General features: G+C 42.2%; 1 protein-coding gene across 3 annotated transcripts in view; it reads right to left on the reverse strand.

The window, feature by feature from the left end:
* Positions 1-2,227: 2,227 nt before the first annotated feature.
* MRPL1 (mitochondrial ribosomal protein L1) overlaps positions 2,228-14,271 on the reverse strand; it is a 39,519-nt gene continuing 27,475 nt past the window's right edge. For all 3 annotated transcript variants that reach the window (XM_075929457.2, XM_075929456.2, XM_089778124.1), the window contains exons 8-9: positions 7,066-7,147; positions 2,228-2,692 (exon numbers count right to left, since the gene is read on the reverse strand). In XM_075929457.2, the coding sequence (XP_075785572.1) occupies positions 2,562-2,692; positions 7,066-7,147 (213 nt within the window). In that variant the 3' untranslated portion in view covers positions 2,228-2,561. The remainder of the gene's footprint in view (positions 2,693-7,065; positions 7,148-14,271) is intronic.

The following is a 14,271-nucleotide window of genomic DNA, read 5'->3' on the forward strand; positions in this document are numbered from 1 at the left end:
GTTTTAGACCCTGGAGCACAATATTTAATAGCCTTTCCAAATGTTGTGTCATTGATAACTGTGTCTTTCTGGCTATCCATATAAATATCCAGTTTCCATCTGAATCATGTCAAGTTCTTACCTCAATTTTTGTGATCTGTGCTTTGATAACATGAGAAAACACATGATGACAATGCCATCTACTGGTTATGTTCAGTCCGTTTATAACGCTTTGGTAGAGGCCTGTTTGTTTTTATACACAGTAAAATGGAGTACAATGATTTTTGGACAACTAGTGAGAATGTCATGAGTTTTTATGCTACAATCTCAAAGTTTTTACTCTAGAAGTTGGAGAAAGAAAAAAGGGACGTGAATTATAGCCCACATTTACCATATTAAGTAAGTCAAAACAGAGGTAACTATAATGCTCGATTGATTAATATTACAGTGATTAATATTAATGGCTAGTTGGTGCAAAAAGCATTCAAACTTCTGATTCAACTAATTAATCATATAACTCTACAGTTCCTCAAAAAAGTGAAACAATAAGTCTGCAAAATATTCCAAGGTTTTTTTTGTTTAAAAGGTTTGAAGCCAGACTAATTTTTGGAAGCTTTGTAATCAATTAAAAAAAAAGCAATTAAAAAAAAACTATCCATTTTTCATTTACTTATAGTAAATCAATTTTTAAATATATTTTTAACAATAAAAATCTCTCTCTCAATTACAAACCTTCCAGCCATACTAATAATAACTTTTGTTGACCAAGAATTGAAGGGTCATGCAGTAAAACATGCAGAAGCTACAGGAACATCAGAAAGTTTCCTTTACATTGTTCTGTCAGGGGCTCTGGGCATACGCACACAGGTCCTGAAATACCCAGGGAAATTCTACCTGACACAGTGCACAGATGCAGGTCTGGCCCACCACTGTTCCCATAAAAATACAACTCTCAGCTATTACTTGTTCCCTACTTGTACATGTCCTCCAACTCCAGGCCTGATACAGAGCCTGCCTGGGAAATTACATCAGAACACTAACTAATCCCTGCAAGCCCAGCCCTGCAGAGTAGGGGATAAGGCTTCCCAGGGTACATCTGCACCTAAGTTCCTGTCAGATGAGTGGCTGTGCAATAGGTTAACAAGGGTCCTGTATGTGGGGACAGATGCCCCATCCCATCCCCACTGGAGTTGCCACCACCAAGGAGAGGAGCCTCTCATCTGGCCCCAAACTGTTGTGGCGACAGAGGGCCGGGGGAGGGTTTCCTCTCCCCCTGTTGCAGCCCCAGGGTTGCTAGCACCCCGAACTCCTCATCCCCATTTCCACCCAAACCCAAATCCCTAGCCACAGCTCTCAGTCCCCAGCATCCCAGCCCTCTGCACCAGCCTGGAGCCACGTCCTGCACTGAACCCCTCAGCCCAATTTCAGCACACATCATCCATGTGCAGAATTAATTTGGTTATGCACACCACTATGAGTGCAATGTGTCACACGGCACCTCCGTACTGGTTCACAGAACAAAACTCATTCTGCACATGGACTTTACAAATCAGAAGGAACACTGGTCTACTCTGCAACTAGACACCTGCAGCTGGCCTGCAGGGGCTCTCAGAGGTCAGGCTAGGGAGCTTTTTAATTGTGATGTAGCTGAAGCTCAGACTAGATGTTACAGGGCCCTAGATCCCGTGTCCCCATAGTTTAACAGGTTTGGAACTGAAAAACAAGGTATTTATGTATTTCCACCTGATCTCACTTCCTTTAACACAATGCCCTAATATTAACACAAGGTAAGTAAGTCCTCCTTATCCCATAAAGCAGCCTTCATTCAGAGGCCCATGTGTAACAGGAGTTCAAAGACAAATCTATATCTCCTTGGCAATCCCCTCCCTGTGTAGACACAATCATGTGCAGAGCAGAATGACTTTTCCAGCAAATGGCAGGAGTAATGCCCACTGACTGCAGCGGAGTTATTCATTATATACTGGTGTTACAAAGAGTACACTCTGACCCATTTAGTAAACTGTATCTATCTCCAAGATAAATTAGTGCAATGAGCGTGCATCAGGGCATAAACAGGACCCAGTTCTGTAAAGTGACAAGTACTCTACTGCCACTGGTTTCACCTGGAATACAGCACACTCAGCATTTTGAAGGATTGGACCCATCTTGCCCATTAGTAGTAATGGGGAATTGTGTCTGCACAATTAAGAGAATATTGCCCTGAAAGGATATACAATAATGATAGAAATTTAAAATAAAATAAGCTTTGGTTTAATTACACTACAACGTGCAACAAACTCAACTTGATGAAAGCTTTAACCTGCACATGGGGGACATGTAAAGTGGCTCAAAGCCTCGGGATATCTTTGATAATGCAAGAATTAAAAATGAAGTTGCAAACGGGAAATTTATTAACTTCTTTCAGAAAGATGAAATCTAGATCACACTATCAATTTCTGAGAGTGATAAAACAAATCAATAGGGAAACACATTTTTACATATTTAGACCCATATACAATCCCCTCCTGGGGATTCTGAAACATAAAATGCTAAGAGAATTTGCAGTATAATACACCGGGAGGCTAGCTTGCAGCTTCTTTTTCTTTAACATCTTCTGTCTCTGCTTCTTCTACTTTCGGGAGAAAAGGCTCAAGATTTAGTTTTAAACCTTCACTGGTTGAGCTTCGAATAACCAAACGCTGCACAAATGGACCTAAAAATCAAAACACAAAATAACACTGGAATTATTTTAGTAGAATTTTTGGTACCTGCAGGCTGACTTACTTTGCCATCACGTATGCCATCTCCCATCCCCACCTCCCAGCAGCTGTTTAAAGACAGGCAGTATCACTGAGCAGTACTGAGTTAAAGGAGCCTTGGGACACAACCTCACTTACACTTTGTTTATTTCTCAACTAGGGTCAGTTTACACTAGTGCTAATATGATGCTTATATTAAACATGGAAACAGAGAAACATAAAGCCAGGAGGGAACTTGAAAGGTCCTCTAGTCCAGTCCCCTATGCTGAACCAGGAGCCAAGCATATCGAAAATCATACCTGAAAGATGCTGGTCTAACCTAGTCTTTAAGACCCTTCAATGAATGGGGATCCGACAAACTCCCTTGGAAACCTATTCCAGTGCTTAATTCCATTATAGTTAGGAATTTCTCCCTCCCCCCACAATATCTAACTTAAAGCTTCTTTACTGAACATTAAGCCTGCTTAGGGTACAAGGTGAAACTGCTGAGCTGGAATTCATATGCAAATGTGATGGGTCTGAAGAGAGACTTGGAATGGCTCACCCATTACCATAAGTACCTTTTCAATTTAAATATTCTCACATTCCTAGCCCCATCCACCTTGACTGAAGTAGTTCTGATTTAACACCCCCATATCTGCTTCCCTACTACCTGCTTCTTTTTCTTTCATTTCATGCATCTGATGAAGTGCATTGCAACTCATGAAAGCTTATGCCGTAATAAAACAGTCTTTACGGTGCCACCAGACACCTTGCTGATTTTGCTGAAACAAACTAACATGGCTACCTCTGAAACCTGAAATGAGATAGGCATTAACCACCTTAGCCCTCTTGATGATGTTCACTGACAGTTCTCCTCCTCTTCCAAATAGCTGACTTACACTTTCCTTCATCTTACTCTTGTTCTCTCTTCTTATCTTTTATGTCTCTTGTTAAGTGTAACTCATTTTGTGCCTTAGCTTTTTTGATTGTGTCCCACATGCTTGGGCTACTTTCATTACTGATCTTTGGTTACGTCAATGGTTCCACTTTTTGTAGGAAATCTTTTTGATTTTCAGGTAACTTAAAGAGCTCCTGATGGAGCCATATTGGCCTCTTACTGTTCTTCCTGTTTTCTTTGCTTTGGGATAGTTATTGTCTTACACATTTACTCAGAGAAACTACCAGCTTTCCTAACCTTTTCCCCCTTAGTTTTTCTTCCCAGGGGACCTTACAGACTAGTTATCTGCTTGTTATAGATGTATTTATGAGAAAAGTTCTGCAGTTTTAAAAAGTTTACCAAATCATTCAAAATCAATTTGGTTATGGTTCAGTTGTTATGATACAAATACTACTGGTAAATAATATTATGTGCCTTAGCAGCCTTTAAACTTCTTGTTCTTGCAACTAAACATACAATCCTAGAGTAAACTTTTCAAAAGGTGACATAGGCTAGATATATCACTTAAGTGTTTTTGAAAACTGTACAGAAAATGGACATGCTGATAAAAAAGCTAATTTCAAACTGAGGATATCTATCAATTCCTTGGAAGTACCCACTTTGACCTCGTAGACAGGCTCCCTCTGTTTTCCAGGATGGTGGGAACTAACTCAAGTGGGCAGAGTGATTTAACAGGGCAGAGCTCCAGCATAAAAGCTCAGACTGAGGAAACACATTAGACCTTCAAAAAGAGACGCATCTCAGAGCTCTCCTTCACATTCGAGCAGAATGAAAATAAAGAGCGGCACTCCTGTAGTCGACCTCCATATAAGTACGGTATACTCTGTGTTTATATTACGTTATATTTATAAGACAGGTTGAAGAAGTGCGCCTTGCACTGGAGAACAAGGTAGCAAGAGCTGTAGTGGTTCTAAGAGGGGAGTGAGAAGAAAAAGTCAAAATGGATTCAGGAATGGGGGTGCGGTTGTCCATTTGCTCTGGGAGGTCAGGAATCAGGCAGGGAAAAATCAAAAAGGGAAATGACAAAATGTGATATCACCAAATGTCTGGTGGATGCTAACAAATGCAAGCAATAGAATAAAGCATTGAAAATTAACTGAATAAGGAATTTACACGGAATATTTAATTGAAATATAAATAAGGCAAACAGTGTAATAAATGCAAAGTCCAAGCGTGCTGCAAACACAATATTACTCTAGTCCCAAAGTAACATCACTTTGATTAAATATTCATGTTTGTTATTATTCCTTTGTAGCTCTGTTTGTGATGATTTAAAATTTCTAATTTAGAACAGTTAATCTTTTCCCCCCAATGCTAAGTGCAGTGCAAAGTTAAAATATAATCTAACAAACTGCAGGGAAGCTGGCATTCCTCTGAATTTTTATTAGGTATGTCAGGCAAGCAAAACTGTATTAAAAATAATCCTAGATTTCATATTTTTGTCTCCAGGGATATGGAACGCAGTAGAATTAATTTTCCTTATCTGCAGATCTACTGAAACTCATAAATCAGTCATTTATATTCTAAACATTCATTAATGGAAAAACACCAACAATTTCTAGAAAATGAACCAAGTCACATTTTCTTACATTACATTTTTTTGGGGGGGAAGCATAAAATAATATGCATCTTGTAACATCAATCTGCATGCTTTATCTAGTGAATGTTGTTAATTTTTGATAAGGAGAGTTAAACACTAATTAAGCATTTTCAGTGACATGGTTATGTGCACACACGGTAAAGAAAATACTAACTTTTGATGTTTTATACACTGCACAAGGGGGGTGGGGCTTGAGAGGAATGGAAAATAGGAAACTACCAGCAACTACTTAGAAGCTTCAGGGGGTAGCCGAGTTTGTTGTTTTTTCTGTAACAGACTATGGTCTGGTAGCACTTTATGGACTAACGAAACTTGTACATGTTTCGTTAGTCTATAAAGTGCTACCAGACCGTTTGTTGTTTTTTCAGCAACTACTTAGAATAGTAGATTTTGGACACCACCTTTCCGTTGTTACCTAGAGTAAAGTCTGACTTTTGGGATGGTAAAAAAAAGTCTACCTGGCTGTGGTACTCTCTACACACTAAAAATCAGAAGAATTAGTCACAGACGAGCACAACTAACTCCTCCTCAACACTGATCCATTCCAGCAGCTTATATCCATTTTATTAGACTGATGTAGTTATCAAAACACCCTGGAAAGGCAGGATGCTCAATGTCTATTGTTTCTCTGATTACTAATTCTTTGAGTGAGCCTATCAGCCACATGATGCTTTCTAAAACATTGAATTATTTTTAAAAAGTTATTTTCTCTACAGGAAAAGAAAAAAAAAAGTTTTAAAAATCCTGCCAGGATCCTGCACAGGCAACATTAACAGCAGTGAGAGGAGACCACAAGTGTGTGATAAGGGACCATTTTCTACAAAAAGTAGATTGGAAGGAATTAGTGGATTTTTGGTTAGGAATATAAATGTTAAAAACAAAAACAGGGCAATATTTTACATTAGATAGCAGTGTACTGGATATTCTGTTTGAAACCACTAAACATCAGGCTATTTCTTCTAAAACTATTATGTTCATTAACCACTCCTGCCCCTCCAGTCATGCAGAAGACTATGCTGAGAGTTTACTTTATTATGAAGTCAATCAACAAGAAAAAGAGCATGCTGCAGGATCCACGTTCATTGTTTGCAATTTATAATCCTAACACTAAGCAGAGCCAATTCTTCTCTGAAGCCTGTAGAAGACATGCAGACTGGAGTTTTATTCACAAGTGATCTCACCTTACTGCCTTGAAAGTTAACAGAAAAGAATGGGAAATTAGCCATATCAATGGCAAAATTATGGCCGATAGCAGTTCACATTGGGTAGAACCATTGATAAACGCTGATCCTGGAATCCATAGATTCAACCCCCATAGAAGCACACAACACAGGTAAAAGCGTAGTGGTGCAAGACTGATGCAGAGTCACAGAATGAATTTTCTTCTTGCTTATTCCTTCCTAAAATTCTAGCTTGGCAACCCCCTTGTCCTGACTAAATTCCACTACGCTCTACGTAACAGTCCTCCCTGCAAGCTCAATTGGGTACAGTAATTATGCTCATTTTCTAACCACTCCTGTCCTTTAGTGCATATCAATGCTAACATCGTGATTCGGCAAGGCACACATTAACAGTGCTTTATAGTCAAGGGGACCACTCATTTGCTTAAAGTTAAGCATTAGTTTAAGTACCTTGCTGAATCAAGGCCAAAAAGCTGCCTCCTTACTAAAGGCAGATGAAGTGATGTTTGTAGAGTGCTTGGCAATAGTCAGCGACAAAGAGAGCTCTCTTACTACTTACGTAATTTGCTTTAATTTCAATAATAGGCTAAAGGAAAAGCTACTTACCATAGCTCAATGGCTTATAAGTACAGACATCCTTAATAATTGCATCCAGATTGGCAACTATCTGTTCATTAGGCATATCCAGCTGTAAGAGGTTAATGCAAAATTAATTAGACAGAAACAAGTGCTGATGGATTAATAAAATTAAAAGTGATTGGATAAATATTTAATTGGTGTTTTGGGTATCTGAATTTAAAATTTTTCCCTCAGTCTAAGATGTCAAAAATTACAAATTTCATTAGAGACGTTAGCAAGAAGATACACTGCTGTGAAGAAAAACATTTACATAAACCACTAACGTAGCGGCGTGTACATCCAACGCCATATCCATATAGTCAAACGTACACATCCATGTTCTCAGATGGAAAACCCAGGTGCTCAGGATTCAACAGGCACAGTCGCTTTGGTGAAAACAAATGTAAAACCATATTCAAACCTCTTTCACTGAACGTGTGAATGACTTCAGACCTATTTCTAAAGCAATACTTTTTATATACACGTACTGGAGTTAGAGATGTCAGTTAAGGAACAATCCTGCATTGGCAGGTAGATGACTTACTAGCATATTCTCTAGCATTCTTCCCCATGCTAGTTTTAAGTGCCTTATGAAACGGGATTTTCACTATGCTACTTTAGAGATTATTCCACAGTTTACTACATCTCACTGAGCTGATGTGAGGCCAGATTATTTTCTCTCTCATTTTTATTCCATCACTTGTAGGTTCTAGCCATAACCATGCAACCTTATTTCTGTCCATTGGTCACAATTCCACCCTTCAAACACTTCTAGATTTGAATCTCCATTTGTGATCCCTAATGCCCTCTTCCAGCATAGCACAGTAGGGAAGTTAGATAGTGGGTAATAGAATAGTTGACTAACCACATGAATTCTTAGCAGTTAGTCAACTATTATATAGTCCCCAGGCGTGGGGCTAGCAGCCAGTGCCCTCTGGTCTCACTCTCAGGCAGCCCCCTGCCACCCCATGCTGCTGCCTCTGTACCAGAGGCGGCAGCAAGAGGTATCAGGAGGGAGCCAGTCTGTGAGGGGAGCCAATTTAAAAACCAGCTCCCCTCATGGACCAGCTGCCTACCACCCTGCGCTGCTGCCTCTGTATCAGAGGCAGCAGCAGTCCCTGGCCATGGGGGGTCCAAGCTCCCCACAGAGACTAATGGGGGGAAGATGATGGGAGAGGCTGCCATGAAGCAGTCTGTCTGCAGTGGCCCAGACTGGCCATGGTCAGAGGCTGCTCCAGTAGCAATCCCTATCTACCAAGGGTCCGAGCTCCTCATGGACAGAGGCTGCTTCAGCTCTGTCCGCAGGCAGCATGGAACCGCCAAGGACAGGGTCTGCTACCATGAAGCAACCTCTGCTCACGGTGAGCCAGGCTGGATCAAGGTCTTAGCTAAGTCATGAGTTAGCTCTCTGAATTCTTCCTCAAATCAATTCCACCCAACCCCAGAATTATCAGGCTTCTTGTCTGAGCTCCCTCTTTCTTTTAATGCTTTGCAGACTCATATTTAATTTGCTCCCCACTATCACCCACAGGTTTCACTCAGTATTGCTCTTTCCCAGATGCCTCCCTGCCACTGAGTAAGTTTTGGGTTACCTTCCTGTAGGCTTAGGAGTTGTGTGCTTTGAAGATGAATCTCCGTATGTTATTTTCTGTCTGTGTTTTTAGTTTCTCTTGTTTTCTTTGTATTATTTCTCTGTTCTCAATGGAGTTTGCAAAATAGTGGATTTTTCCAATGTGTTGTCATTTCCTCTCTTCCAGACAAGCTCCTTTGGTACCACACTGGACACATCCTCCCAATTTGACACATTAACCTTTCTTCATGCTTTTTTTAACAGATATTCAGTGTGAAGGGCATATGTTCCTATGGTATCCAAGGCAATTTATATTCATTTTTTCCAAGTAACACTTTGAAAGCTAGCTAACTAGCTCATTAAGGCAGCAGTAAAGCAATACTTATGAAAACTGTGATTACTGCAGTCTTACACTGTGTTGCTAAAGCTAAGAATCCACAAGAAGGGAATTCAGCATAAGGGCAGATTAAATAAATGACAAGAAATTGTAAGGGTAACAATAAAAAACTCATAATTTAAATGATATTTTAATTACCTATTCTTATACTGATGTTCAGAATGGAAATGATTCTTAATTACATTCTGAATGAGCTGATTTGCATGCATTCGATAAAAGAGAGTTTAAAACAATCAGTAAGATATATCAGCATTCACAGGTTGCTCTAAATACAGCATTGTTCACAAATCTTTCAATGGGACTATAATAAAAGGGGTACAAATCACTCTGAAAGAAAACAAAAATCAGGAGTTGGATTACCAGGGAACTCAATACTAATAATTAATATTTAGCACTCAGAGCTTTCCACATATAGCTCTCAAAGCACTTCAAAAAGGTGAATCAAGATCTTCTGTATTTGATAGATGGGAAAGCTCAGGCACAGAATGAAATGACCTGCTCAGATTAACACAACAAACCGTGATAGATCTGAAAATCATATCCAGGTCTCCTGCTTTCCTGTCCCCAGGGTCACACAGTCCCAAACATGAATATGCTTTTAAAATGTTGCGTGTTTTTGACAAAGAACCTGTATTTCATATTAACACACATCACACTGCTCTCATACAAATGTTCATCTATAATAGTGGCATGTAGCTGTCCGGTCCACTGTAAAGCCAGATCATCTTTCATGCTCCACAGTGCATAACAGCTACACAGTTAGATGGTTGGAATTTATCCTGTCACCTCACATGGGATTACAAAGATTCTATTGTAACTAACTAAAAGTTTTCTTAACCATTTAAGAAAAAGTGGAAATACCCATAAGGATTAGCAAGAGGAAAAAAAACAACCCCACAACTGTTTGAATTTCAGTGACCCTGAAACAAACTTGTAGTCTAATTTTTAAACAAGTGTCAATTGATGCTGAGAAAGTAAGCAAAACTTCATTTTGCTCCACAAAAGCACTAGAGAACTGTAACAGCTAGCGAGATTACTACCACATCTGTGACAAATTATTTGATTAACAAATCCAGCAATTTCTGATGATAGTTACTTGAAGGCAGGGTGGGCAATAATTTTTAAAGTGAGGCCACTTCGAAAATTTCTGAAGTGGCCCCGGCCCACCTTGGAAGGGATGGGACCTCGGGTGGAAGGGGTAGGGCCAGGAGACTTCTTATGCTCCCCTGCCCAGAGACCCTGATTGGCCTAGGGGTGGGGGAGCGCATGAAGTCATTGCCCCCCACCCCTAGAGCCTAGAGAGAATCGCCAGCTGTTTCTCTCTAGGCTTCACAGTGGGAGGAGACTTCACATGCTTCCCCTGCTCCCAGGCCAATGAAAATCTGGGGATGGGTGTAGTGTGTGAAGTCTTTGCCTCCCACCTCCACCCTGTCAGGAATGCAGGGTGGCTGGAGAGAACCGCTGGCTGTTTTACAATAGCCAATAGTTCCCTCTGGTGCTGCGCACCCCTGGCAGGGGGAAGGAGACTTTGCGCGCTCCCCTGTCTCCAGGTCTCAATTGGCCTGGGGGCAGGAGAGTGGCAGGGCGGCTGCAGGCCAGATCAACCAGCTTGGTGGGTCGGATCTGGCCTGCAGAGGCTCTGTTGCCACCTCTGTTCTAAGGTCTCTTTACAACAGCTGATGAACCAATGTTAATACTAGGACATGTCTTGTCTGGCAAAAAGCATTTTTCAATTGTGTTAGCTCAATAAGACTGAAAAGCTCTAATAAGGTGGAAGCTAACATAGTGGAAGCATTGCTGCCGGGTAGCTTACAAGATTGTCAGTTAAGACGATTTCAACGTCATCCTGAACCTTAAAAGGGATTTTTGGGGTTGTGTTAATGCCTTTTATGCCCATCAAGAAATACCTGTAGGGAAACAATGTTTCCTAGGGAAATCCTGAATGGATCCTATGGAAACAATCCCCTCGGTTTCTTGCTTAAGGTTTTACCAGTTTCCCTGATCAGTAGACAGAGCATAACTGTGGTACAAAATTAGGGTCCAGGCTACATAGGGGCTTTACAATCCAAGGGTATGTCTACACTACCCCGCTAGTTCGAACTAGCGGGGTAATGTATGCATACCAAACTTGCTAATGAAGCCCGGGATTTGAATTTCCCGGGCTTCATTAGCATAAAGCCGGCGCCGCCATTTTTAAAAGCCGGCTAGTGCGAACCCCGTGCCGCGCAGCTACACGCGGCACGGGCTAGATAGTTCGAACTACGTAGCCATTCCGAACTATCTGTACTCCTCTGAACGAGCCGGCTTTTAAAAATGGCGGCACCGGCTTTATGCTAATGAAGCCCGGGAAATTCAAATCCTGGGCTTCATTAGCAAGTTCGGTATGCATACATTACCCCACTAGTTCGAACTAGCGGGGTAGTGTAGACATACCCCAACAGATTAGTGTTTGGTTAGTCTAAAATGGGTGGGCAATAATTTTTGATGGGGGAGCCACCCCAAGATTTTGGAAAGTGGTCGAGGGCCGCACTCTTCCATGATATTAATGGAGAAGGTGCGAAGGTCTCCAAGAGAAGTCCAATATTTGAAAGACTCAGAGAGAAATATGGAACAAGATGCAAGAGTCCATAGACATAAATATTGCAAAGATTATAAGGGAACAGTTTGTTCTGTCGATTTCTACGTTCAGAGGAGATAAGCAGCTGTATTTTGGAGAACATATTTAGGTTTGATGAGCTGGAACATAGATTATAAAAGCTCATTGCAAAAAAATGAAGTAACAATGAGCTCTCTAAAAACGGCATCACTGCTATGTTTGTTTTTACTATGTATGTATACAAATATTAGCAAGTACATACACCAAGAAAACCATCTGATTCATGAATTTAAAGTAAGCCCAAGGCAAGAAGTTGGAAATGCATTTAATCACATCACCTGCACCATTCTTCCCCTTGCTGGTTTCCTGGTTTGTTTGCACAATATTCTAACTAGGGTTAAAAAAAGATATGTGCAATGCTCAAGAGAAACCTAAAGTAAATTAAGCACAGTTCCTGCACGTAATAATGTGCACATACAGAACATAACATAAAAACATAAGAACGGCTGTACCGGGTCAGACCAAAGGTCCATCTAGCCCAGTAGCCTGTCTGCCAACAGTGGCCAGCACCAGATGCCCCAGAGAGGGTGGACCGAAGACAATGATCAAGCGATTTGTCTCCTGCCATCCTTCTCCAGCCTCTGATAAACAGAGGCCAGAGACACCATTTCTATCCCCCGGCTAATAGCCTTTTATGGACCTAACCTCCATGAAATTATCTAGCTTCTCTTTAAACTCTGTTATAGTCCTAGCCTTCACAGCCTCCTTTGGCAAGGAGTTCCACAGGTTGACTACACGCTGTGTGAAGAACTTTCTTTTATTAGTTTTAAACCTCCTACCCATTAATTTAATTTGGTGTCCTCTAGTTCTTCTATTATGGGAACTAATAAATAACTTTTCTTTATTTGCCCTCTCCACACCACTCATGATTTTATAGACCTCTATCATATCCCCCCTCAGTCTCCTCTTTTCTAAGCTGAAAAGTCCCAGTCGCTTTAACCTCTCTTCATATGGGACCCATTCCAAACCCCTAATCATTTTAATTGCCCTTTTCTGAACCCTTTCCAAGGCCAAAATATCTTTTTTGAGGTGAGGAGACCACATCTGTACACAGTATTCATACAGTGATATGCTTATTTTATTTTGCAGCTGAATGTTATTATACCGTCACAACAGTTGTGCTAATAGGAAAGGTTGCCGAATGGCACTTTCCTCATGCACATACATTCTAACCTCTTACGTCTCTGAATTGATCAATCCTCTCTCCACTGACAGCTCCATGCCCTCCACTCTGAGTGCCTACAGCAGTCCCTGTCACATCAGAGTAAGGATACTATTAATATCAGCTTTTTAATATCAGCTTTTCCACCTGAAGTAGTCACCCTCCTCACTTCTGTGCAGCTTATGGAGATGGATTTGATCAGTGTTCCCTCTAATCTTTTCCATCCATGTTTGGAACAAATGTTTATGTGCACTGAGGCATGTACCAATGTGAGCCATCAGTAGAAACACAAAACCTAAGCGTGAGTGCTATCCTCAGGGTTCGACAATTAGTGTAATCTACTCGCCCATGGCATGCGCAGCGTGCCAAACTGCACGGATGGCGAGCGGGGCTCGCCGCCACTTGGCAAGCCCTCGCTATCCCAATCAGCTGGATGGAATGTGAATTACTCCTGAGTGGCTGCAAAAGAGCACAGCTTACAGGGAACACTGTATCTGATCTCCCTCCACTAACAGCTATGCAGGAAAAAAACAACAAATGGTCTGGTAGCACTTTATAGACTAAGAAAACATATAGATGGTATCTTGAGCTTTCGTGGGCATAGCCCACTTCTTCAGATGACCGGAGTTTTGAGTTTAGGATGTGCAGACCCAAAAGGACAAGTCCTGTCCTGCCCCAGCCTGATAGATTTTGGGGAGATCATATTGCAAGTGGAAGGGCTTATTTCACCGTCCATGACCAGTTTTGGTTGCTCAATTTGAGACACCTTAAAGAGGCCTCATTTTCAGGGCACAGGTGCTCAGCACTTTCTGAACATCAGGTCCTTAATGGAGTCTCAAAATGGGAACCCAAAAATCACTAGTCACTTTTGAAAATTGTATCCTGTACTTCTCATTGTTTTGTGTTTTTAAACAAATCTCTCAACGTGTATAAGGGGGGGGCGGGGGGGGCAGAAGGAGGGGGGGCAGGGGCGGGGAGAAGGAGGGGACAGTGGGGCGGGGGGGGAATGGGGCGGGGGGGAGGGGGGGCAGGGGCAGGGGCGGAGGGGGAGAAAGGAGGGGGCAGGGGCAGTGGGGCGGGTGGGGAATGGAGGGGGCAGGGGCGGAGGGGGAGAATGGAGGGGGCAGGGGCAGTGGGACGGGTGGGGAGAAAGGAGGGGGCAAGGGCAGTGGGGGGGTGGCGCCCGGGGCAGCACGGCGCCCGGCCGGACACACAGCGGGGCGGGGGAGTGGACGAGACAGGGGCACTGGGAAGGGGTAGAGGACGGGGCGGGTCAGTGAGGCGGGCGGGGACGGAGAGGGCAGACGGGGAAGTGGCAGGAAGGACGGGGTGCGGGAAAGGACAGTGCGGACGCGTGGAGGAGGGGCAGATCAGACACTTCTTTTCGTTGCGGGAAGTCGGGGTGTCTG

This window comes from Pelodiscus sinensis, chromosome 4 (assembly GCF_052426305.1).
Source record: "Pelodiscus sinensis isolate ZL-2025 chromosome 4, ASM5242630v1, whole genome shotgun sequence".
Lineage (NCBI taxonomy): Eukaryota > Metazoa > Chordata > Testudines > Trionychidae > Pelodiscus > Pelodiscus sinensis.